The following is a 26,717-nucleotide window of genomic DNA, read 5'->3' as shown; positions in this document are numbered from 1 at the left end:
TTCTACAGTGTCTACATATCCAACCCTCAACATTCAGCTCAATAGGAGGCTACAGGGAGGAAAGACGCCCTGTTTGTCCTCACAAGACTTGATCATGCATAGATAGGCATACAATTGTATCTGAAGTGCCAGGAAAAAAACTGGAAATGATACACCTCATAGCAGATGATCAGAACATACAGTGCATTTACAATGTGGCATGCATTTCATGGTACTCAGATGAGATGAGTATAACCAGACAACATGAGGCTGGGGACTGTGTGGCTCACTCCTGTTCTCTACTTTTCTTTTACAGTTAAAACATCAGTATGTACTGAATTAAAACTGTGGGAAATCTTACCTTGTGATGGCAGGTGTGGGTGCAGGATTTTGCTCCAACCAAGCAGAAACAAAAGTCTGGGTATGGTTACGCCTCCCTAGTCTAGTAGCTAGTGTCGTGAATTTCCGGTAACTGGCTGGTATTGTCTGAATGAGACCAAGGCCTTTACCAATACCAAGGTGTTGTTCTGGTGAGACATTGCCTTAACTCATTCTGACATAGGGGAATGCCACACAGGGATGATTGTACTTCTAAATACCACTCTTAAATCTTTCTGACCCTCTTAAAGGGGCAAGCTGAGGTATGGGTCTGGAGAAATTGTTTACATTTACTTTGTTCACAAAGTAAACAAGCTTACATTTTGGGCTCTGATGGGGTACGGCAGTTGAGCTAAGCTCACGAGGCATGTATAAAATTCTTCAAGAATCAATTGGTACATGTCATTAACTTATAAGTAAAAAAATGTATGTAGCTACTGTAGATAACTGACTTAAAGATTTGAAATGGCCGTGGTCAAGGTGTCCTGAGCTGGAGGGAATAGCAATAGCAGAAACCAAAGAAGAGAATCCAGTATGCTAATGTAGACTAGTGTGTGTGTGTGTGTGTGTGTGTGTGTGTGTGTGTGTGTGTGTGTGTGTGTGTGTGTGTGTGTGTGTGTGTGTGTGTGTGTGTGTGTGTGTGTGTGTGTGTGTGTGTGTGTGTGTGTGTGTGTGTGTGTGTGTGTGTGTGTGTGTGTGTGTGTGTGTGTGTGTGTGTGTGTGAGTTGACTGTGTTATGTTACTACATGTTGGATCCTCTGTCAACGGTCACATAAAGGGAGGTAAATACCTTGACTGAGAATAAATGAAACCAAACCGCTTGAGACTTCCTCTACTAACTGTTCCAAATCATGCAGCAAAGAGTCATGTTAGAATTCAGTGTTTATATAGCAGCATTAATGAATGGATAGGATTGGATCTAGAATTTATTCTCACTAAAGCAGTTGTTCACAGGTTCTTGTGTGAGACAGACATCTGGACATTCCTCCCTCAAACAATGATATTCTGTGTATGATAAATATGGAGAACACAATATTGGCACCTTGATAATGGTTGAACACAATACACGTATATTGCTCTGAAGCAACAGAAGAAAAAAACAGTGAGAACTGAATGTTCCTTATAATAGTGCTAAGTAGAAACAATGAGGAGTCATCAATAAGTAGTTTCGTAGTTACGCAGAGAATCAATTCCCACTGGGCAAAAACTGGTTGCGTCAATGTTGTTTCCACATCATTTCAACCCAAAAATGCAATCTGATGACAATGAATCAAATGTGGAAAACTGATTCGATTTGCAAAAAGTCTTCAACGTAAGGGAATTTAGTCTTTCTTTCACCCAACTTTGAACCTAAATCACATGACATGGTGACATTTTTTGTTTATTTCATGTTGAATTCCCATTAGTTGACATTTCAACCAAATGTAAATAAACATTTGACGTTTAAATGGTGTCTGTGCCCAGTGGGTTGACCCATAACAACACACCAAAGAATAACAACGGTTGTCCATGCCAGGGGTTTCCCACAAGGAATTCCAGGGGAGTCAGTAACATGTAAAGAGGAAGTGATGGTACTGTATATGTATGGATCTCCGAGTTAGTCTGTTTACCATCTCATTGTTGTCATTGACAACAGTCAGAACAGCAAGTGGCTTGTGTCTCTATGACAACGGAGCGGACAGGCCTCACTTCTCCATCTTCTTCCTCTGCCTCTTCATCTTTTGTTCGAGGCACGGAGGTCAGCAACAGGGTGTCTGCGTGCACCTCCTCATCATCTGATTGGATCACATGGGTGTCGGTCCCGCCCCCGCTGGTGTCACTGGAGCCGGAAGAGGTGGATGACATGCGAGATTTTGACCCCTGGCGAATGTCGCAAGTTGGCACACTCTCCCTGTAGACAACTTCTTTACTCTCGTCTTCCTCATCTTCCTCTTCATCGTCTACCTCTGGTGTGGGCCAGAAGAGCAGACAGAAGACATGAGTAGAAAATAATAGGAAAAGGAACAAACATCATGACACTGAGATTCAACGCATAGAAATGATATGAAAAGACTGTAATTACCACTGAAAGGAATTTGTATCAATCCAGACAGTCTTTGTTGGGATCATTTGAAATGCCACTTACAGTTACCATCCTTTCACAGTACCTCACCATTTTCTCAGTAACATTTGAGATGGAAGTTTTATGTTCTGTTGATACCATCGCTATTATTAAATCAAATGCAATAACAGACTGATGAAAAAATGGTAACACTTTATTTGGATAGTCCATCTGTAGATGTTCTACAAACTATCAGTAACATTTCAAGTAACTATTGCGGTATCCCAGCAGGTCTACCCCGGGGAATGGTAATAGAGGGGAGGTACGTGAGGCGACGTTGGCTCCTTCTCCTGGGAATACGGCAGCTGGGCACCCCGACACGGACAGCTCCAAGTGGAGGTAATTAGGGGAAAGTGCCAACCAGGAGTGGAGGCCAAATAAAAGGAGGACTGTGGCACACCGTGAGGGAGAACGGGGAGAGACGACACCAAGCAAAAGTAGAGGAGAAGGACCACGCCAAACCAAAGTGATTTTCTTTGTTATGTTTATTTTCTGTCCTAGTAAAGTTGTTTTTGTTGACTAAAACCTCCCTGTCTCTGTGTCAATCTCTGCACGCTCAACCCAACACCCACGGTTAACCACACTATCTACTAACCCTAGCCCTAGCCTTAACTCTAACCTTAACCTTTACCCTAGCACTTAATCTAAACCTTAACCTAACGGTAACCTTAGCAAGCAGCTGCTTATCAACAGATCGTCAGTTGCTTATCAACAGTTACTTATCAACAGACAGTATGACCATCTGTAGAGCAAATAAAGTGTGACCATATATCCCTTGATGATAGGTGGGGCAAATCACATGCTTTCAAGTGAACATTCCTCAACTGTTTGTAATGAGTTTCTATTGGGTGTGATGGGTAAACCAGTTAATGACAGTAATATTGGCTATAATAGAGAAATATCAGTATGTCAATGGTGTCTAACAAATAAAACTGTTCCATTCATACTGAGTTATTGATATATATAAAACAAACCAAAAGGTTTGCACCGATTTCCACCGAGAGTCTCTCGATACCCCTGATCCCTCTCTCTCACCACAGTGATCTGATGCCAGGGTAAATAAAATTGCTTCTGATAACAGAATCTCTATTTTCCATATGTCAGTTTGCATGAAAGAGAAACACAACACCCTTTTCTGGGTGATGCAGACATTTCACACACACATAATACAAAAGCAGGTTCAATCTCTTGTGTCATACTTCTATCTTTAGTTTCACATCTTAAATGTGATACTGCACCAATCAGATTGTGAAGTCTCTGTGGGTGAGGGTAGAGCAGCAGAGTTTTGTAAGAGGACAGGGATGAGTTAATAAACCTGTAGAGTCACAATGACAGGAGCAGGAAAACCAGAGAGATAATAAGGTTCCATCCAGAACCACTAGACCACCACTAAAACCCCCAATAGAGCCACCACTAGAACCACCACTAGAACTACTAGAACTACCACTAGAACCACTAGAACAACCACTAGAACAAATCAAATCAAATCAAATTTTATTTGTCACATACACATGGTTAGCAGATGTTAATGCGAGTGTAGCGAAATGCTTGTGCTTCTAGTTCCGACAATGCAGTGATAACCAACAAGTAATCTAACTAACAATTCCAAAACTACTGTCTTATACACAGTGTAAGGGGATAAGGAATATGTACATAAGGATATATGAATGAGTGATGGTACAGAGCAGCATACAGTAGATGGTATCGAGTACAGTATATACATATGGGATGAGTATGTAGACAAAGTAAAAAAAGTGGCATAGTTAAAGTGGCTAGTGATACATGTATTACATAAGGATGCAGTCGATGATGTAGAGAACAGTATATACGTATGCATATGAGATGAATAATGTAGGGTAAGTAACATTATATAAGGTAGCATTGTTTAAAGTGGGTAGTGATATATTTACATAATTTCCCATCAATTCCCATTATTAAAGTGGCTGGAGTTGGGTCAGTGTCAATGACAGTGTGTTGGCAGCAGCCACTCAATGTTAGTGGTGGCTGTTTAACAGTCTGATGGCCTTGAGATAGAAGCTGTTTTTCAGTCTCTCGGTCCCAGCTTTGATGCACCTGTACTGACCTCGCCTTCTGGATGATAGCGGGGTGAACAGGCAGTGGTTCGGGTGGTTGATGTCCTTGATGATCTTTATGGCCTTCCTGTAACATCGGGTGGTGTAGGTGTCCTGGAGGGCAGGTAGTTTGCCCCCGGTGATGCGTTGTGCAGACCTCACTACCCTCTGAAGAGCCTTACGGTTGAGGGCGGAGCAGTTGCCGTACCAGGCGGTGATACAGCCCGCCAGGCTGCTCTCGATTGTGCATCTGTAGAAGTTTGTGAGTGCTTTTGGTGACAAGCCGAATTTCTTCAGCCTCCTGAGGTTGAAGAGGCGCTGCTGCGCCTTCTTCACGACGCTGTCAGTGTGAGTGGACCAATTCAGTTTGTCTGTGATGTGTATGCCGAGGAACTTAAAACTTGCTACCCTCTCCACTACTGTTCCATCGATGTGGATAGGGGGGTGTTCCCTCTGCTGTTTCCTGAAGTCCACAATCATCTCCTTAGTTTTGTTGACGTTGAGTGTGAGGTTATTTTCCTGACACCACACTCCGAGGGCCCTCACCTCCTCCCTGTAGGCCGTCACTAGAACCGAGACTAGAACCAAGACTAGAACCACTAGAACTACCACTAGAACCACCAGAACTACCACTAGAACTACTAGAACCACCACTAGAACTACCAGTAGAACCATCACAAGAACCACTATAACAACCACTAGAATCTCCACTGGAACCATGAGAACCACCACTAGAACCACCAATAGAACCACTAGAACTACCACTAGAAACACTAGAACCACCACTAGAACTACCGCTATAACCACCAGAACCACTAGATTCACCTCTAGAACCACCACTGGAACCACTAGAGCCACCACTAGAACAACTAGAACCACCACTGTAACCACCACTGGAACTGATAGGCCTTTGCACTCAAGTACAGAACAGTTCTACATTCTAGTTCAGAAGAGACTGGTCATTGTTGGAAGTGTGCGACCATCCTCCTCTATATGCATTTTTTAAAACAATTTTTAAAAGAAGCATGAAAAATGAAAACATGTATACTTTTTTGATATACTAAATATCTTAAAACATCTAACTGTAAGTCGCTCTGTAAAATAACTTCTACTAAGTGACTTAAATGTAAATGCATGTCACAAAAAAAAAAGGTTTTGCAAGGTAGTCTCAACAGCACCTCATATACCAGAGGAGGGCAAAGTTTGTCCTCCAGCTCCATTGACTCCAGTTCAAACCCAGGGAGAATGAACAGGTAACCAATCAGATCTCTTAAAGTAGCAAGTACTTTTTTCTTTCCCATCCAATCAAATAATTGAATAATCTCACATGCTGTAGCCCACATGCTTGATTCAGAAGATCAATATAGGGAGAGAGATTTTTAATTCAGAGAAGAATACATAGACATTTTCAAGTTAACTAAGCATACTAGAGCTAGCATGTTTCACAATGGAGTTATTCATTTGAAAAGGGTAAGACTGTGTTTTTAATTGTGCTGCTATTGTGCATATATGAACTTGTTAGCTAGCTACTAGCTAGCTCTCGACTATGGCGTAACTTAGGGCTTGCTGATGCCAGACGTAAACAATGCACATTGGTGCTGCAATGTTATAGTGAGCGCAGGGAAATTACTAACAGCTTGATGAAAAATATGGTATTTTTTTCCCCAAATGTCCTCGATCCTCCTCAAATTCTAAGTATAAAGTCACTACTGCTTTTGTTCCTTTTTTATAATGACCTGATTTCCACTCTAGAATGGCTAATTGTACATTCCACTCTAGAAAGAAAATCTCTCCACATTTAAACCTTATTTTAAGAAACGAAGTGACCAATTATTATGGGTCCCCTCCCCTAAAAGCACACCCGGTAGGTATGTTATTTATGGGGCTAGGAAGGTGGCATAATTACCTGGTAAAGGGGAGGCCAGTGGGCTGTTGTTGGCCCCAGAGTTGAGGAACACATCCAGAGCTTCCTGGTCAGAGATATCCATGAGGTCCATCTGCTCCAGCATGTCCACGTTCACCTCCATAGAGGAGATACTGCCCATGGGAGCTGTATGGACAACACATCACACTCAGATACTGGCTGTATATTTACTACTTATCATTAAATCAATGATGTGCTGTTTATTTGGACTGTAATGTGCGTTCTAATAAGTCCATAGATGACATAATAGAGGCTTATCCTTTGTGTACGTGTTGGGACTTCTGGTCCCACAAGAATAGTAAAATAACCAACATTTCACAAAATGGGACATTTTGTTGGTCCTCATAAGGTCAAATGCTATTTCTAAGGGGTTTAGGGTTAAGGTTATAATTAGGGTTAGGGTTAGGAACTAGGGTTAGTTTTATGGTTAGGGTTAGGAGCTAGGGTTAGGTTTATGGTTAAGGTTAGGTTTTTGGGTTAGGGTTAGCTGTTATGGAAAATAGGATTTTGAATGGGATTGAGTTGTGTGTCCCCACAAGGTTAGCTGTACAAGACTGTATGTGGGGTGTGTGTGTGTGTGGTTGTGAGTGTGCGGGTGTGTGTGTCTAGGTGTGTGTGTGTAGGTGTGTGTGTGTGTAGGTGTGCGTATTGAGCATCTCTCACGTTTCCTGCTGTCAATGTGCAGGTGAGCCGAGGACAGGAGGATGTCCATATCGTGCTGATACACCTCCTCAAAGAAGCGCTGTCTCTCCCTCAGTTTCAGATGCTGGGCTGAGTCATTATCCAACACAATCTGAGAGTTGTCTGTCTCCACTAGCAATCAAAACATAACACATACAACCCAAATGTCAATCAAAATCCTCAACAGGTATGTGTTGTATAGGTTGAGGTTTACATTGTCAGGCCAACAGAGGGCGGTAAAACATCAACATTTTCAGCTTGGGACTACCTGAATGTATTGGATTGCATAGATATAAGTTTGAGAAAACCCATTTAAAACATGTGGGATATACTCAGGATGAGGAGACCAATAACAATGCATTTCTTTGAACATGTAATAAAACATGTGCTATCACAGACTGGAACATGTTCCGGGATTCTTCCGATGATATTGAGAAATACACCACATCAGTCACTGGCTTTATCAATAAGTGCATTGAGGACGTCGTCCCCACAGTGACTGTACGCACATACCCCAACCAGAAGCCATGGATTACAGGCAACATTCGCCCTGAGCTAAAGGGTAGAGCTGCCGCTTACAAGGTGGGGGACTCTAACCCGGAAGCTTACAAGAAATCCCGCTATGCTCTGCGACTAACCATCAAAAAGGCAAAGCGTCAATACAGGGCTAAGATTGAATCATACAACACCGGCTCCGACGCTCGTCGGATGTGGCAGGGCTTGCAAACTATTACAGACTACAAAGGGACACGAGCCTACCAGACGAGCTAACTCACTTCTATGCTCGCTTCGAGGCAAGCAACACTGAGACATGCATGAGAGCATCAGCTGTTCCGGTCGACTGTGTGATCACGCTCTCCGGAGCCGACGTGAGTAAAACCTTTAAACAGGTCAACATACTCAAGGCTGTGGGGCCAAGCGGATTACCAGGACGTGTGCTCCGGGCATGTGCTGGCCAACTGGCCGGTGTCTTCACTGACATTTTCAACGTGTCCCTGATTGAGTCTGTAATACCTGTCACGTTCGTTGAATGGAGTAGACCAAAGCGCAGTGTGGTGTGAATCCATTATTTTATTGAATGACGAAAAAACACGAAGAACTCTTAAACAAAAACAACAAAACGAACGTGACGCTATGACAACAAGTGCAGACACAGGCAACTACACATAGACAATAACCAACGAACCACAATACAGAACAGGCTACCTAAATATGGTTCCCAATCAGAGACAACGACAAACACCTGCCACTGATTGAGAACCATATCAGGCCAAAACACATAGAAACAGACTAACTAGACATGCAACATAGAATGCCCACTCATATCACACCCTGACCAAACAAAACATAGAAACAAACAACTCAAATAATGGTCAGAGTGTGTCAATACCAACATGTTTCAAGCAGTCCACCATAGTCTCTGTGCCCAAGAACACAAAGGCAACCTGCCTAAATGACTACAGACCCTTAGCACTCACGTCCGTAGCCATGAAGTGCTTTGAAAGGCTGGTAATGGCTCACATCAACACCATTATCCCAGAAACCCTAGACCCACTCCAATTTGCATACCGCAGAAACAAATCCACAGATGATGCAATCTCTATTGCAATCTCTATTGCAATCTCTAGCTCTTTCCCACCTGGACTAAAGGAACACCTATGTGAGAATGCTATTCATTGACGACAGCTCAGCGTTCAACACCATAGTACCCTCAAAGCTCATCACTAAGCTAAGGAACCTGGGACTAAACACCTCCCTCTGCAACTGGATCCTGGACTTCCTGATGGGCCGCCCCCAGGTGGTGAAGGTAGGTAGCAACACATCTGCCACGCTGATCCTCAACACTGGAGCTCCCCAGGGGTGCATGCTCAGTCCCCTCCTGTACTCCCTGTTCACCCACGACTGCATGGCCAGGCACGACTCCAACACCATTATTAAGTTTGCAGACGACACAACAGTGGTCGGCCTGATCACCGACAACGAAAGAGACAGCCTATAGGAAGGAGGTCAGAGACCTCTGCCTGCCATCCAGGACCTCTACACCAGGCGGTGCCAGAGGACGGCCCTAAAAATTGTCAAAGACCCCAGCCACCACAGTCATAGACTGTTGTCTCTACTATCGCATGGCAAGCGGTACCGGAGTGCCAAGTCTAGGACAAAAAGGCTTCTCAACAGTTTTTACCCCCAAGCCATAAGACTCATGAACAGGTAACCAAATGGTTACCCAGACTATTTGCATTGTGTGCCCCCCCAACCCCTCTTTTACGCTGCTGCTACTCTCTCTTTATCTTATATGCATAGTCACTTTAACTATACGTTCACGTACATACTACCTCAATAAGCCTGACTAAACGGCGTCTGTATATAGCCTTGTTACTCCTATTTTCAAATGTCTTTTTACTGTTGTTTTATTTACTTACCTACACACACACACACACACACACACACACACACACACACACACACACACACACACACACACACACACACACACACACACACACACACACACACACACACCTTTTTTCGCACTATTGGTTAGAGCCTGTAAGTAAGCATTTCACTGTAAGGTCGTTGTAAGGCCTGTTGTATTTGGTGCACATGACAAATAAACTTTGATTTGATTTATGCATTTCTTTCGCGAATGTAATTTATGCCATTTCACTGGAGCCATTCTGAAATCCAAAATGTGGGTAACAAATTGCAGTCTATTCCCAGGAGAAAGGGAGGACACATGTCCCCAGGCACACCTCCAGTCAGTCCTGTCTTGTCCTGGGCTAACCAGCTGGGGTTGTATAACTGTGTTATGTCCTCCTCAGCACACTCCAGTCACACTCCCACTGGGCTTAATGAGCTGACACTGTGACTCATGTCACCCCCTGTGTGTGTGACTGCGTGTGTGTGTGACCTTGTGTGTGTGTGCATGACTGCTTGTGTGTTTGTGTGTGTATGTGTGTGACTGCGTGTGCATGTGTGTGATCTTGTGTGTGTGACTGTGTGTGTGTGCATGACTGCATGTGTGTGCATGCAAATGACCTGACATTGGACTTGGCTGTGGATTCAGCTAAACATTTAAACACTAACTTCTGCCATCTGAGTGACCATCCTTCTTCAGAGTTCTTATATGGTCTGTTTTCACGCTGTCAATCACAAGTGTCATCAATCAACACTCCTGATACTGAAGTTAGTAAGTTGTCACTCATTCCTTCTAGAAGCCTGTAATTCGCTCATTTGTTGGAGGCAGAGACCTTTTCAGACTCCAGTTTGTTAGACCATCTGTTGATATAGGGGATATTACCATGGAGAAAAGATGCATTCAGCCTGTATATTTAATTAAAAAAGAGCTTGAGAATGTTTGCTGTATTTAACCATTTCTGTGAGGTCTGTCTGCTTTAGGAGGCAGGCTGAGAGTTATGTGTGTCTCGTGCCATGCAGCCTGGATTGTGCCCTATGCAGAAGGGCATGGGATTGGAGACACCCACAAACCGAAGGGGGTGGGGTGGGGGGGTCGCTCTAATAAGAGAGTCACACAGGAATACCACGGTAACTAAGAGCTAAGACATTTACATTTACATTTAAGTCATTTAGCTGACGCTCTTATCCAGAGCGACTTACAAATTGGTGCATTCACCTTATGACATCCAGTGGAACAGCCACTTTACAATAGTGCATCTAAATCTTTTAAGGGGGGTGAGAAGGATTACTTTATCCTATCCTAGGTATTCCTTAAAGAGGTGGGGTTTCAGGTGTCTCCGGAAGGTGGTGATTGACTCCGCTGTCCTGGCGTCGTGAGGGAGTGTGTTCCACCATTGGGGAGCCAGAGCAGCAAACCGTTTTGACTGGGCTGAGCGGGAACTGTACTTCCTCAGTGGTAGGGAGGCGAGCAGGCCAGAGGTGGATGAACGCAGTGCCCTTGTTTGGGTGTAGGGCCTGATCAGAGCCTGGAGGTACTGAGGTGCCGTTCCCCTCACAGCTCCGTAGGCAAGCACCATGGTCTTGTAGCGGATGCGAGCTTCAACTGGAAGCCAGTGGAGAGAGCGGAGGAGCGGGGTGACGTGAGAGAACTTGGGAAGGTTGAACACCAGACGGGCTGCGGCGTTCTGGATGAGTTGTAGGGGTTTAATGGCACAGGCAGGGAGCCCAGCCAACAGCGAGTTGCAGTAATCCAGACGGGAGATGACAAGTGCCTGGATTAGGACCTGCGCCGCTTCCTGTGTGAGGCAGGGTCGTACTCTGCGGATGTTGTAGAGCATGAACCTACAGGAACGGGCCACCGCCTCGATGTTAGTTGAGAACGACAGGGTGTTGTCCAGGATCACGCCAAGGTTCTTAGCGCTCTGGGAGGAGGACACAATGGAGTTGTCAACCGTGATGGCGAGATCATGGAACGGGCAGTCCTTCCCCGGGAGGAAGAGCAGCTCCGTCTTGCCGAGGTTCAGCTTGAGGTGGTGATCCGTCATCCACACTGATATGTCTGCCAGACATGCAGAGATGTGATTCACCACCTGGTCATCAGAAGGAGGAAAGGAGAAGATTAATTGTGTGTCGTCTGCATAGCAATGATAGGAGAGACCATGTGAGGTTATGACAGAGCCAAGTGACTTGGTGTATAGCGAGAATAGGAGAGGGCCTAGAACAGAGCCCTGGGGGACACCAGTGGTGAGAGCGCGTGGTGAGGAGACAGATTCTCGCCACGCCACCTGGTAGGAGCGACCTGTCAGGTAGGACGCAATCCAAGCGTGGGCCGCGCCGGAGATGCCCAACTCGGAGAGGGTGGAGAGGAGGATCTGATGGTTCACAGTATCGAAGGCAGCCGATAGGTCTAGAAGGATGAGAGCAGAGGAGAGAGAGTTAGCTTTAGCGGTGCGGAGCTCCTCCGTGATACAGAGAAGAGCAGTCTCAGTTGAATGACTAGTCTTGAAACCTGACTGATTTGGATCAAGAAGGTCATTCTGAGAGAGATAGCGGGAGAGCTGGCCAAGGACGGCACGTTCAAGAGTTTTGGAGAGAAAAGAAAGAAGGGATACTGGTCTGTAGTTGTTGACATCGGAGGGATCGAGTGTAGGTTTTTTCAGAAGGGGTGCAACTCTCGCTCTCTTGAAGACGGAAGGGACGTAGCCAGCGGTCAGGGATGAGTTGATGAGCGAGGTGAGGTAAGGGAGAAGGTCTCCGGAAATGGTCTGGAGAAGAGAGGAGGGGATAGGGTCGAGCGGGCAGGTTGTTGGGCGGCCGGCCGTCACAAGACGCGAGATTTCATCTGGAGAGAGAGGGGAGAAAGAGGTCAGAGCACCGGGTAGGGCAGTGTGAGCAGAACCAGCGGTGTCGTTCGACTAAGAGACGGTTGATGATGACTTGACTGTACAGCTTATGTAAACTACAGCGCCCTTAGCCACCGAACCCACGGATCTGTCAAAGAGGTCCCACACATATAGGCAAGCAGAAACACACACGGGTGTGCACATGCACGCTGCACACACACACGCACACACACAAACACACACACACACACACACACACACACACACACACACACACACACACACACACACACACACACACACACACACACACACACACACACACACACACACACACACACACACACACACACAGAGAAACTTTGTTCTCCCACTCCCTGCATCTGTCTTAGTCCACTAATGATGTTTCAACATGTAGAAATATTAAATGAACTGGAATATCATCTAAACGTACCCTCATAATTTCTGTAAGTAGGCTGGCTCAGACAAGGTTCCACAGATAGATACTCACGAATCAGAGGCATCTGAATCTAATGTAATGAGTGATCATTGTATAATGAGCGTGGTATAATAATGATGCATTCTCCATTCATCTCTAAGTGGGCAACTTCAAAGACTGGGCTTGACGTTCAGGGCCAGTTCAGTCAAGGGCAATGAGACTGAGTCAGACACTGAGTATGGGAGTTCATTGTTCAACTTGCCATTAGTGATTATGTATATGTCAAGACTCATCAGCCATGTAGAAGTATTTGGGAAACTGGTGTAAAGTATGTAAGTTTGGTAACACTTTAGTTAACATCCAGCATCATAACACGTTATGACACGGTCATAACCTGTTATAATATGATCATAACACTGTCATGACACATATATTTAAACCTGTTGTGACATATATTGCGTTAGTTTATGGCTGGTGGTGACAACAACACTATAGTGTAAAAACCCACAAAACCAATCACACAAGGCAAAACATTCCATTACACCATAGCCTACTTGTCAACAGTCTGTTTATGTTGTTTAACATTTTGTTAATTATCATTGTTACTGCTCACACATTGATGTCAGACTTGCACCTACCCCAATGCTCTGTTGCTGATGACTGGGATAAATGCCGGAGCAGATTTCAGGAACAGGAGAAGACACCCTCTTTTTGACTGATGACTGACATAATGGCATGTACGTGATAGGCCTATCTGGCTTATATGATTATGATGGCCATAATGCTTCTTGACAATGTCATAAAGTTTTTTTTTATCTTAGTCTAAGTAAAGTGACACATGACGGTCATAATGCTACATGACAGTGTCATAAAGTGTATTTTGACGTTGAAATTGTACGTCTTTCCATGTCCTGAGGACGTCGGGAAATGCCTTCAAAACCGGCCAATGGGGACAACAGTGAGTAATATTCCCATCAATTGGGCTTGAATGTGACTGTGAGACCCCTGCTGCATCTGTGTCCTGATATATGCCATGCACCTCTGACACACTGTCTTAACCAACGGTCCAAAATAATAAGCCAATGCATGGTTATACAATAATGCCACAAAAGAACACATAAGTCCCAGTGGCTTTTCTTCAGAGCACTCAACATTTCCACTGGGTAAGTGCTTCTGTTGACTGTTGAGTTTGGGTCACATAAACCAAATATGCATTTAATGGAGGTTCCCATTCTCATTTGGTGATTGTGTCATGTTATTACTTTTATCCCACAAACTCTACTTATTAAATGAATGCATTTTCATGGTTACATGTTTTTCTTAATCTGCAGAGACCAGATGGTGAGGTCAGAATACTGCAGCCAGGCCAGAGTTCTGTCAGTGGGTGTTCTGTGACTACCACAAAGTTAAACACTCAGTTACAGTAGCTGTTGCATAGACATGATACATGTAAATCCATATAGTCTGTACCCATCACACAGTATCTATAAGTGTATTTCTGGACATATTCAATCCCTATCCCAGTCTGCTGTCCCCACATGCGTTAAGATGGCCACCATTGTTCCTGTTCCCAAGAAAGCTAAAGTAGCTGAACTAAATGACAATCACCCCGTTGCAGTCACTTCTGTCATCATGAAGTGCTTTGAGAGACTAGTAAGGGTCATATCACCTCCACCCTACCTGACACCCTAGACCCACTCCAATTTGCTTACCGCCCCAATAGGTCCACTGGCGATGCAATCGCCATCACACTGCACACTGCCCTGTCCCATCTGGACAAGAGGAATATCTATGTAAGAATGCTGTTCATTAACTACAGCTCAGCATTTTTCTTATATATATATATTTTTTTCATCTTTATTTAACCAGAACAAGTTCTCATTTACAATTGCGACCTGGCCAAGATAAAGCAAATCAGTGCAACACATACAACAACACAGAGTTACACATGGAGTAAAACAAACATACAGTCAATAATACAGTAGAAAAATAAGTCTATATACAATGTGAGCAAATGAGGTGAGATAAGGGAGGTAAAGGCAAAAAAAGGCCATGGTGGTGAAGTAAATACAATATAGTAAGTAAAACACTTGAATGGTAGATTTGCAGTGGAAGAATGTGCAAAGTCTGTGCAAAATCATTAAAAAGTGAAAGACTAAAGTTACATACATGGGATGCTTTAGTGAATTTCAGAATGTCTGGAATAGAAAAGGCAGAAATAAAACAATTCAATAAACATTCGCAGCCAGTCATCCAAAACATAGCCCTATGCAGTCGTTCAATTCCTATAGGTGGCAAAGGCTGAGGATGTGTGTTCAACAGGTAGCCAAGGGAGCCAAATAAATACAGTAGGTGGAAAGGTAGTTGTTTGGGCTAAATTATAGATGGGCTATGTACAGGTGCAGTAATCTGTGAGCTGCTCTGACAGCTGGTTCTTAAAGCAAGTTAGGGAGATAAGTGTTTCCAGTTTCAGATATTTTTTGTAGTTCATTCCAGTCATGGCAGCAGAGAACTGTAAGGAGAGGAGGCCAAAGGAAGAATTGGTTTGAGAGATAGAGAGAGTGACCAGAGAGATATACCTCACCGGCAACGGTGAGAAACTTGTTTTTAGAGAGGTGGATTTTTAAAAGTAGAAGTTCAAATTGGTTGGGGACAGACCTGGATAGTAGGACAGAACTCTGTAGGCTATCTCCATCGCTAACTATAACGTTGTCCGCCAAGATAGAACTGACAAAGTGGGTGCTGTTGCAATCTACTGCAAACATAGCCTGCAGAGTTCTGTCCTACTATCCAGGTCTGTACCCAAACAGTTTGAACTTCTACTTTTAAAAATCCACCTCTCTAAAAACAAGTCTCTCACCGTTGCCGCCTGCTATAGACCACCCTCTGCCCCCAGCTGTGCTCTGGACACCATATGGGAACTGATTGTCCCCCATCTATCTTCAGAGCTCGTGCTGCTAGGTGACCTAAACTGGAACATGCTTAACACCCCAGCCACCCTACAATCTAAGCTTGATGCCCTCAATCTCACACAAATTAAATCAATGAAATCAATGAACCTACCAGGTACAACCCCAAATCAGTAAACACGGGCACCCTCATAGATGTCATCCTAACTAACTCACCCTCCAAATACACCTCTGCTGTTTTCAATCAAGATCTCAGCGATCACTCACTCATTGCCTGCATCTGTAATGGGTCTGCGACCAAACGACCACCCCTCATCACTGTCAAACACTCCCTGAAACACTTCTGCGAGCAGGCCTTTCTAATCGACCTGGCCGGGGTATCCTGAAATGACATTGACCTCATCCAGTCAGTAGATGATGCCTTCTTTAAAAATGCCTTCCTCACCATCTTAAATAAGCATGCCCCTCTCAAAAAATGTGATATGCAACTTTTCAGGGAAGTTAGGAACAAATATACACAGGCAGTTAGAAAAGCCAAGGCAAGCTTTTTCAAACAGACATTTGCATCCAGTAGCACTAACTCTAAAAAGTTCTGGGACACTGTTAAGTCCATTGAGAATAAGAGCACCTCCTCCCAGCTGCCCACTGCTCTGAGGCTAGGAAACACTGTCACCACGGATAAATCCACTATAATTGAGAATTTCAATAAGCATTTCTCTACGGCTGGCCATGCTTTCCACATGGCTACCCCTACCCCGGTCAACTGCCCGGAACTCTCCACAGCAACCCGCCAAAGCCCCCACCATTTTTCCTTTACCCAAATTCAGATAGCTGATGTTCTGAAAGAGCTGCAAAATCTGGACCCCTACAAATCAGCTGGGCTAGACAATCTGGACCCTCTCTTTCTAAAATTATCTGCCAAAATTGTTGCAACCCCTATTACTAGCCTGTTCAACCTCTTTCGTATCGTCTGAGATTCCCAAAGATTGGAAAGCTGCCACGGTCATCCCCCTCTTCAAAGGGGATGACACTCTAGACCAGGGGTCCCCAAACTTTTTCCTGTGAGGGCCACATAACTTTTCCCTTCTCTGATGGGGGGCCGGTGTCAGTTTGTAACAGAAAAAGTGTGACGATCGTAGGGGAGCTTAAAAAATGTATTGTTTTCCAGAAAGCCACACATAACCAAATAACCCTTTCCAGGTTCTTTACAGAAAAAAAAGTCAGGAAACAAATAATAACACTATTAATGAAATAAATAATAACTAAATAACCCTCTCTGGGTTCTTCATAGAAAAAAAAGCCATGGAACATTAACTTTCTGTCGTGCCATGCACAATCTTAACAGATAAAAGTTCAGCTCAGTTGTCAGAGCAGAATCTCTCTGACACATATGAGCAGTCTCTTAAAGTTCTTGTGTTCCTTCCTTATAATCCTTTTGTAGGTTCCAGTAGGCTTGTAGACACCGCTGTTTGCAGCTCTCTCTCATCAACTTCCCTGTGAAAACCACAAAAGAAGCAGGTTGAGAAACTGAACTAAGTGATACAGCACCTACACAGCACAATACATTTCACTACCAGTATGGTTGTAAAGATGGATTTTATCCCAGTAGATTTTATTATGATTATATTTGTTTATGCTCAGAATGACTCATTCAAGTCAGAAAAGTGAGCTTACCTATGTATGTTCATCAGTGTGAACTGTGGGCCTGCATCTGGCTGGTGAGAAGTTGAATATCAGGTTCCATTCTAGTTACAGCCAGTCTCAAGCACTGATGCAAATGTTCATCTGTCAATCTTGATCTCATCGGGGTTTTCAGCAGTTTCATGCGAGAAAATGTTTTCTCGCAGATATACGTGCTGCCAAAAACTGTGGACATTTTCATTGCGTGTTTTTTGATGTTTGGATATGTGTCGTTTGGGAGGGCGGCATAGAAGTCAATGAGACTGTTGGGCTTGAATGCGTCTTTCAGAACATCACAGTTCTGTAACTCAGCCAACTCAAACTGATATGAAGGCTGGGCTTCATCAATGTCGGCAACAAAGGGGTTCTGAAAAAGACGGATTTCTTTTGCATGAACATGTAGTTCACTGAATCGCACACCGAACTGCGCCTTCAGCATTTCCAGTGCTTCCACGCACTTTTCAGCTGGGAACGGGACCGCTGGGTTCTCTCTCGACAGGTTTTGGGTAGCAGGAAGATGGACGAAGTTGCGCTTTTTCACTTGTTCCAAAAGCAGCGCTAATTTCACCTCAAATGCTTTTATGTGTGAATACATGTCGCAAATGAGTTTCCCCTCGCCTTGTAGCTGCAAGTTAAGGCTGTTAAGTATTTCTGTCACGTCTGTTAAAAATGCGAGGTGCCATTTCCATTCTGGGTCGATCAGCTCTGGGACCGTTTTGTCTTTTAAATGAAGAAATGCGTTAATTTCGGGTAGCAGCTCGCATCTTTCTTCTCGGGACACACCTCCTCCGCGACAGCATCCATACATTTCTTAACAAACTCTCCGTCAGTGAAAGGCTTACCGCTTCTTGCTATCAGTTTAGCAACCCGAAAGCTGTCCCGAACGGATGCCTGGTTCAGCTGAGCTTGGCGTACAAATGTATTCTGCTGAGATAGTAGTCCACTTTTTAGCTTTGAGAGTTTGTCTGCTCGTATTTGGCCTTGCAAGCTATCGTACTTGTCTTTGTGACGGGATTCATAGTGTCGGCGAAGATTGTATTCTTTGAATACCGCCACCGTCTCTTGACAGATGAGACAAACAGCCTTTTCTTTGCATTGAACAAAAAAAATAATCGTTTGTCCACTGCAGGTTAAATACCCTGCATTCTGAATCAATTTTTCTCTTACCTAACCTTTTCGCCATTATTCCGTTCTCTCTTTGACAGGGCCGGGCCTAGGATTTTTTTTCTGGAGGCCAAATAGGAAAAAAATTCGATAGCGTCTCTGGTATTGTTCAGAGGGCCGGGTTCAAATGTGCTGACGGGCCGTATCCGGCCCGCGGGCCGTAGTTTGGTGACCACTGCTCTAGACCCAAACTGCTACAGACCTATATCTATCCTACCCTGTCTTTCTAAGGTCTTCGAAAGCCAAGTTAACAAACAGATTACTGACCATTTTGAATCCCACCATACCTTCTCCGCTATTCAATCTGGTTTCAGAGCTGGTCATGGGTGCACCTCAGCCACGCTCAAGGTTTTAACGACATCATAACCGCCATCGATAAGAGACATTACTGTGCAGCCGTATTCATCGACCTGGCCAAGGCTTTCGACTCTGTCAATCACAACATTCTTATTGGCAGACTCGACAGCCTTGGTTTTTCAAATGATTGCCTCGCCTGGTTGAGTTCAGTGTGTCAAATCGGAGGGCCTGTTATCCGGACCTCTGACAGTCTCTATGGGTGTGCCACAGGGTTCAATTCTCGGGCCGACTCTCTTTTCTGTATACATCGATGATGTTGCTCTTGCTGCTGGTGATTCTCTGAACCACCTCTACGCAAACGACACCATTCTGTATACTGCTGGCCCCTCCTTGGACACTGTGTTAAGCCAGTACATGTCCAGGCCCGTCTGAAGTTCGCCAGAGAGCAAATAAATTAATAAAAAATCCTACAATGTGATTTTCTGGATTTCTTTTCCTCATTTTGTCTGTCATAGTTGAAGTGTACCTATGACGAAAATTACAGGCCTCTCTCATCTTTTTAAGTGGGAGAACTTGCACAATTGGTGGCTGACTAAATACTTTTTTGCCCCACTGTATATACTGTATTCTATACCACTGCATCTCACCTATGCCGCACGGCCATCGCTCATCCATATATTTATATGTACATATTGTTATTCATCCCTTTACATTGTGTGTATAAGGTAGTCGTTGTGAATTTGTAAATTACTTGATCGATATTACTGCATTGTCGGAACTAGAAGCACAAGCAATTCACTACACTCACATTAATACCTGCTAACCATGTGAATGTGACCAATACAATTTGATGTGATTAGATTTTGTATGACATTACTGGTCATAAAATAGTAACATCGAAGACCACAGCAACATAGAGTAATGTCACTAGCAGCAAGGCCAGCAGTCTTAACGTAGTTCTGGCTCTGATGGCAAAACAATAGCCAGCAGCAGATCAGCAGTCTTAAATTAACGTAGTTCTGGCTCTGATGGCAAAACAATAGCCAGCAGCAGATCAGCAGTCTTAAATTAACGTAGTTCTGGCTCTGATGGCAAAACAATAGCCAGCAGCAGATCAGCAGTCTGACAGCAGAGCTCTCTCTCTCTCTCTCCCTCTCTATCTTCTCCCTCCCTCCCTCCCTCCCTCCCTCCCTCCCTCCCTCCCTCCCTCCCTCCCCCTCCCTCCCTCCCCCTCCCTCCCTCCCTCCCTCCCTCCCTCCCTCCCACCCTCCCTCCCTCCCTCTCCATCTCCATCTCCATCTCCATCTCCATCTCCATCTCCATCTCCCTCTCTCTCTCTCTCTCTCTCTCTCTCTCTCTCTCTCTCTCTCTCTCTCTCTCTCTCTCTCTCTCTCTCTCTCTTCCCCCTCTCTATTTCTCTCCCTCTATCTCTCTCTCCCTCTCTCTGTCTTCCCCCTCTCTTTCTCCCCCCTCCCCCTCTCCTGCTCTATCTCTTTCCACAGACCGTCACTGACATAATGCATAGACAAGCACTCTGTCACTGACATAATGCATAGACAAGCCCTCCGTCACTGACATAATGCATAGACAAGCCCTCTGTCACTGACATAATGCATAGACAATTCCTCTGTCACTGAAATAATGCATAGACAAGTCCTCCGTCACTGACATAATGCATAGACAAGCCCTCTGTCACTGACATAATGCATAGACAAGCCCTCCGTCACTGACATAATGCATAGACAAGTCCTTTGTCACTGACATAATGCATAGACAAGCCCTCCGTCACTGACATAATGCATAGACAAGCCCTTTGTCACTGACATAATGCATAGACAAGCCCTCCGTCACTGACATAATGCATAGACAAGCCCTCCGTCACTGACATAATGCATAGACAAGCCCTCCGTCACTGACATAATGCATAGACAAGCCCTCCGTCACTGACATAATGCATAGACAAGCCCTCCGTCACTGACATAATGCATAGACAAGCCCTCCGTCACTGACATAATGCATAGACAAGTCCTCCGTCACTGACATAATGCATAGACAAGCCCTCCGTCACTGACATAATGCATAGACAAGCCCTCTAGGTTTTACAGTGATCCATTTTTTTTAACCTTTATTTAATTAGGCAAGTCAGTTAAGAACAAATTCTTATTCAATGTTATATTCACTGAGTGTACAAAATATTAAGAACAGATTCCTAATATTGAGTAGGGGCATGGACTCAAGGCTGGATACAAGGTATCGAAAGCCTTCCACAGGGATGCTGGCCCATGCTGACTCCAATGCTTCCTACAGTTAAGTCAAGTTGATTGGATGTCCTTTGGGTGGTGGACCCATACACATGCTCTGTGTTCGTGTGTGTGTGTGTGTGTGTGTGTGTGTGTGTGTGTGTGTGTGTGTGTGTGTGTGTGTGTGTGTGTGTGTGTGTGTGTGTGTGTGTGTGTGTGTGTGTGTGTGTGTGCGCGTGCGTGTGCGTGGGTGTGTGTGTGTGCGCGCGTGCGTGTGTGTGTGTGCGTGCGCGCGTGCATGTCAGTAAAATAAAAGTGACAGTGATGTTACGCAACCCATGTGTCTGTGCCTTAGTGTACTTTATGTCTGATGTTTTTGTCCTTCATTGTAAAGGCTTTCAGCTGTGAGCTGTGTTTGAGTGTTTACCCCAATAGCACTCAGGCAAACACATGATTTCATGTATTTTAATGCCATTGTGTATATCGAGGTCAACCAAAAGAAGACTAGAAAGTCAGTAATTTTTTATATTTACAGTTTTACAATGTTATATACACTGAGTGTACAAAACAGGTATCAAAAGCTTTCCAAAGGGACGCTGGCCCATGTTTACTCCAATGCTTCCCACAGATAAGTCAAGTTGGCTGGCTGTCCTTTGGGTGGTGGACTATTCTTAATACACACTGGAAACTGTTGAGCATGAAAAACCTAGCAGCGTTGCAGTTTTTCACACAAACAGGTGCTCCTGGCACCTACTACCAAATCCTGTTCAAAGGCACTTAAATATTTTATCTTGCTCATTCACCCTCTAAATGGAAAAAAATACACAATCCATGTCTCATTTCTCTCCTCCCCTTCATCTATACTGACTGAAGTGGATTTAAAAGGTGACATCAATAAGGAATCATAGCTTTCATCTGAATTCACCTGGTCAGTTTATGTCATGGAAAGACTGAGTGTATTTATCGTTATTTAATTACAGAAGATAATCTATTTAACATAAAGAACCAAGTGAAACTGAATAGGACCAAGTGAAACTGAATAGGACCAAGTAGAACTGAATAGGACCAAGTAGAACTGAATAGGACCAAGTGAAACTGAATAGGACCAAGTGAAACTGAATAGGACCGAGTATAACTGAATAGGACCAAGTGAAACTGAATAGGAACAAGTGAAACTGAATAGGACCAAGTGAAACTGAATAGGAACAAGTGAAACTGAATAGGAACAAGTGAAACTGAATAGGACCAAGTATAACTGAATAGACCAAGTGAAACTGAATAGGACCAAGTATAACTGAATAGGACCAAGTGAAACTGAATAGGACCAAGTGAAACTGAATAGGACCAAGTAGAACTGAATAGGACCAAGTGAAACTGAATAGGACCAAGTAGAACTGAATAGGACCTAGTAGAACTGAATAGGATCAAGTAGAACTGAATAGGACCTAGTAGAACTGAATAGGACCAAGTAGAACTGAATAGGATCAAGTAGAACTGAATAGGACCAAGTAGAACAGAATAGGACCAAGTAGAACTGAATAGGATACAACCAAAAACCCTGAGGCGAGCTACACAATGAAAGACTTTGATTTGCTGCACGAACTCTGCGGGTCAAAAAGCTAATAGGTTTCCTTTAGAGATGCATCCATTTTCCTCTCCATTTTCCTGTGTAGCAGATTAATCCCTCCAAGAATTTCTCCCCAGCATGTAGAGGAGAGGGCGAAGAGGCAGAGAGAGAAGAGGGGGAGGTAGTGGTTAAAGGGGCCAGGGGAGTGTGGAGACTGACTGGGGGAGCTGGACCACATGATTATCCCTCATCCCCATGGTTACCCATCCGTGATCTGACCTTTCTCTTCTCTTCTCTTCTCTTCTCTTCTCTTCTCTTCTCTTCTCTTCTCTTCTCTTCTCTTCTCTTCTCTTCTCTTCTCTTCCTCTTCCTCTTCCTCTCTGTAGGCTTCCCGTGCGCAGGTCTGGGCTTGTCTCCCTGACCATATCTTGCGAGGGCCAAGCAGTAGCAAACTGTGTGTGTGTGTGTGTGTGCGTGCGTGCGTGCGTGTGTGTGCGTGCGTGTGTGTTTGAGAGAGAGTAAGAGAAAGAGAGAGAGAGAGAGAGAGAGAGAGAGAGAGAGAGAGAGAGAGAGAGAGAGAGAGAGAGAGAGAGAGAGAGAGAGAGTAGAGATTCTCTGGCTCACACCCAATCCTCTCCCCTCGGGGGTGCAGTGATAGTCTTCCCCACCTCTTTACAGTTTCTAGCTGACCTATCTCTCAGTATTACTGCCATTATTTACAGGCTATGAAGACCTGTCAGTATACATTCAGGCTTAGTGGTAATAGAGTACTGGATAAGATCGGTTATCCATCTTCCTTCTAGCTAATCTCTCTGTCCATCTCTCTGATTCTTCCATTTCTCTTCTCCCTTAGTCAGAAGAGGGAGGTCCACTCTATGACCATGGGCTAATCCTGTAGGCCTGTATTCCTAGAGCCATTAAAGCACTTCAGTGAGGGGTAAATGTTTGACCTTCATCCCTTCCCAAAGGCTGCACATTTAGTTCAATCAGAGCAGGTCTCTAATTCAGTCTCCATAACCTTCACAGACACTTAGAATAGAGATGCTAAACCTCCAGAGATGAAACGGTCTGGTGCCAAATAACCTCACACATACCCCCATTTCCCAGCCCAACACTCAAACACATTTCAAACACATCTTAGGTTTTGTTAGCTAACATTTAGCTTATTGCAAATTACAGTGCCTTGCGAAAGTATTCGGCCCCCTTGAACTTTGCGACCTTTTGCCACATTTCAGGCTTCAAACATAAAGATATAAAACTGTATTTTTTTGTGAAGAATCAACAACAAGTGGGACACAATCATGAAGTGGAACGACATTTATTGGATATTTCAAACTTTTTTAACAAATCAAAAACTGAAAAATTGGGCGTGCAAAATTATTCAGCCCCTTTACTTTCAGTGCAGCAAACTCTCTCCAGTTCAGTGAGGATCTCTGAATGATCCAATGTTGACCTAAATGACTAATGATGATAAATAATAAAAAAGTATGTGGACACCCCCATCAAATGAGTGGATTCAGCTATTTCAGCCACACCCATTGCTGACAGGTGTATAAAATTGAACACATTGCCATGCAATCTCTATAGTCAAACATTGGTAGTAGAATGGCCCGTACTGAAGAGCTCAGTGACTTTCAATGTGACAGCGTCATAGGATGCCACCTTTCCAACAAGTCAATTTGTCAAATTTCTGCCGTGCTTGAGCTGCCCCGGTCAACTGTAAGTGCTCTTATTGTGAAGTGGAAACGTCTAGGAGCAACAATGGCTCAGCTGCGAAGTGGCAGGCCACACAATCTCACAGAAAGGGACCGCTGAGTGCTGAAAGCATATTGAGCATAAAAATCATCTGTCCTCGGTTGCAACACTCATTAACATGTTCCAATCTGCCTCTGGAAGCAATGTCAGCACATTAACTGTTCGTCAGGAGCTTTAGGAAAGGGATTTCCATGGTTGGGCAGTCACACACAAGCCTAAGATCACCATGCGCAATGCCAAGCGCCGGCTGGAGTGGTGTAAAGCTCGCCGCCATTGGACTCCATCTGGCATTCGGACGGACAAATCTGGGTTTGGTGGATGCCAGGAGAACACTACCTGCCCCAATGCATAGTGCCAACTGTAAAGTTTGGTGGAGGAGGATTAATGGTCTGGGGCTGTTTTTCATGGTTCGGTCTACGCCCCTTAGTTCCAGTGAAGATAAATCTTCACACTACAGCATATAATGACATTCTAGACGATTCTGTGCTTCCAACATTGTGGCAACAGTTTTGGGAAGGCCCTTTCCTGTTTCACCATGACAATAACCCCGTGCACAATGCGAGGTCCATACAGAAATGGTTTGTCGAGATCGGTGTGGAAGAACTTGACTGGCCTGCACAGAGCCCTGACTTCAACCCCATCGAACACCTTTGGGATGAATTGGAATGCCGACTGCAAGACAGGCCTAATTGCCCAACATCAGTGCTCAACCTCACTAATGCTGTTATGGCTGAATGGAAGCAAGTCCCCGCAGGAATGTTCCAACATCTAGTGGAAAGCCTTCCCAGAGGAGTGGAGGCTGTTATAGCAGCAAAGGGGGAACCAATTCCATATTGGTGTCCATTATTTTTTTATGAGATGTTCGGTGTCCACATACTTTTAGCCAAGTAGTGTATATTTTAATACTGTTCTCCCTCCTTCCTCCTCTTTCTCTCTCTGCAGCATGGACCACATGTGACGACCTCATTGTAACTCTGACCATGGTGGTCCTGTGATGGACCACACATGTTCAACATGAACCAAACACAAACCAAAGTCAACCACATCCCTGCTTATTGTCATTTTTCCAATCACAGAGGACCTTACTGGTCAAACACTTTGACAATGTCATCATCAATTGTACCTCCTTTAACTTAAACCAGGTAGGTGAGGTTTGGATTCGGTGAAGCTGCGGTGACAATAGCGTCAGGTTATTGTATCAAAAATACATTTTCTGTCACTGACCGTGGTGTCAATCACACCTATTGTGTAATACTAAATATATATGTATCTTATTTTCGGACTAATCTCAGTATCCATCTCTTTAGTACAGTATGTATCAGTTTAAACCAATCTAAACCAATCTACAGTACAGAAAGATGGACAGACAGCAATTAATTAGACATGGAAAGTTATCCAAAGACCGTTACAGTGTAATATGACTGTCCTACTGAAGCCTAATATCCTAAAATTCAAAAAAAAAAATCTATTTACAGTATGATTAGGATCACAATTAAAGCATAATTATTAACTTATTGGCCAGAAATTATATGCTTACTGTAAGTTTGGGGAATTTACAGGACAGTGGTAGACAGGTGTTTACATAATTGAATATAAATGCACCATTGTGATGAACTCCCTCCCGTCTATTAGGAATAACTACTACCACTTTAAATTACTTTCAGAGCTGGTAGAGACCGGCAACATAAAGTGAGTTACTCACATGACTGACGCTTGTTGTGGTTGGTCGATCCAGACGAGGATGTGGACATGGTCCAATCGAGGGGGAGGGGGGGTTGCAGACAGTGATGGAGAATGTCTACCCTCTGTGTATGCAGGTATGTGTGCGAGAGAGGGAGTGCGTGTATGAGTGTGTGTGTCCACTCCTGTCAGAGTTCCAGGACAGGACACTGCGGTGTGTAAAGCCTGGTCATCTAGTCTCTAGATCTGTCGAGAATGCTTAAAAAACAAGAACATTGAGATAGGCCTCACAGGAAAACACTCCTTCTGTTCTCCTCTTGTCTGTCCTGTATTTTTTACTCTCTCACCTGATTTGGCTTTGTAGTTCCCTCTCTCCGTCCTCTTTTGCTACACTTTCTTTCAGCAGCTCTCTCTCTCTCTCTTTATCTCTTTCTATATTTCTCTCTTTATCACACTCTGTCTTTATCTCTTTATATTTTTCTTTATCTCTCTCTCTTTCTTGCGGCTCTCTCTCTCTCTCTCAAATCTGGTAGGGTAGTGCAGAGCGGTGCAGAGCTGCAGCTTAGGAACAGAGGGAGAGAGTGTGGGTTAAG

General features: G+C 44.2%; 1 protein-coding gene and 1 long non-coding RNA gene across 2 annotated transcripts; both read right to left on the bottom strand.

Annotated features, from left to right (window-relative positions):
• Positions 1-956: 956 nt before the first annotated feature.
• LOC118359640 (dysbindin domain-containing protein 2-like) lies at positions 957-26,706 on the bottom strand. The gene is made up of 4 exons (XM_035738218.2): positions 26,147-26,706; positions 7,118-7,267; positions 6,437-6,580; positions 957-2,303 (listed from the first exon to the last, which is right to left on the bottom strand). The coding sequence occupies exons 1-4, from the start codon at positions 26,193-26,195 to the stop codon at positions 1,981-1,983; spliced, it is 666 nt and encodes a 221-aa protein (XP_035594111.1). The 5' UTR covers positions 26,196-26,706; the 3' UTR covers positions 957-1,980.
• LOC127912500 (uncharacterized) lies at positions 16,878-18,762 on the bottom strand. Its single transcript, XR_008082953.1, has 2 exons — positions 17,416-18,762; positions 16,878-17,235 (listed from the first exon to the last, which is right to left on the bottom strand). It is a non-coding gene; the product is annotated as an uncharacterized LOC127912500 (long non-coding RNA).
• Positions 26,707-26,717: the final 11 nt, after the last annotated feature.

Source organism: Oncorhynchus keta, chromosome 27 (assembly GCF_023373465.1).
Source record: "Oncorhynchus keta strain PuntledgeMale-10-30-2019 chromosome 27, Oket_V2, whole genome shotgun sequence".
Lineage (NCBI taxonomy): Eukaryota > Metazoa > Chordata > Actinopteri > Salmoniformes > Salmonidae > Oncorhynchus > Oncorhynchus keta.
Note: the sequence above shows the minus strand (reverse complement) of the source record. Positions and strands in the feature narration are given on the sequence as shown.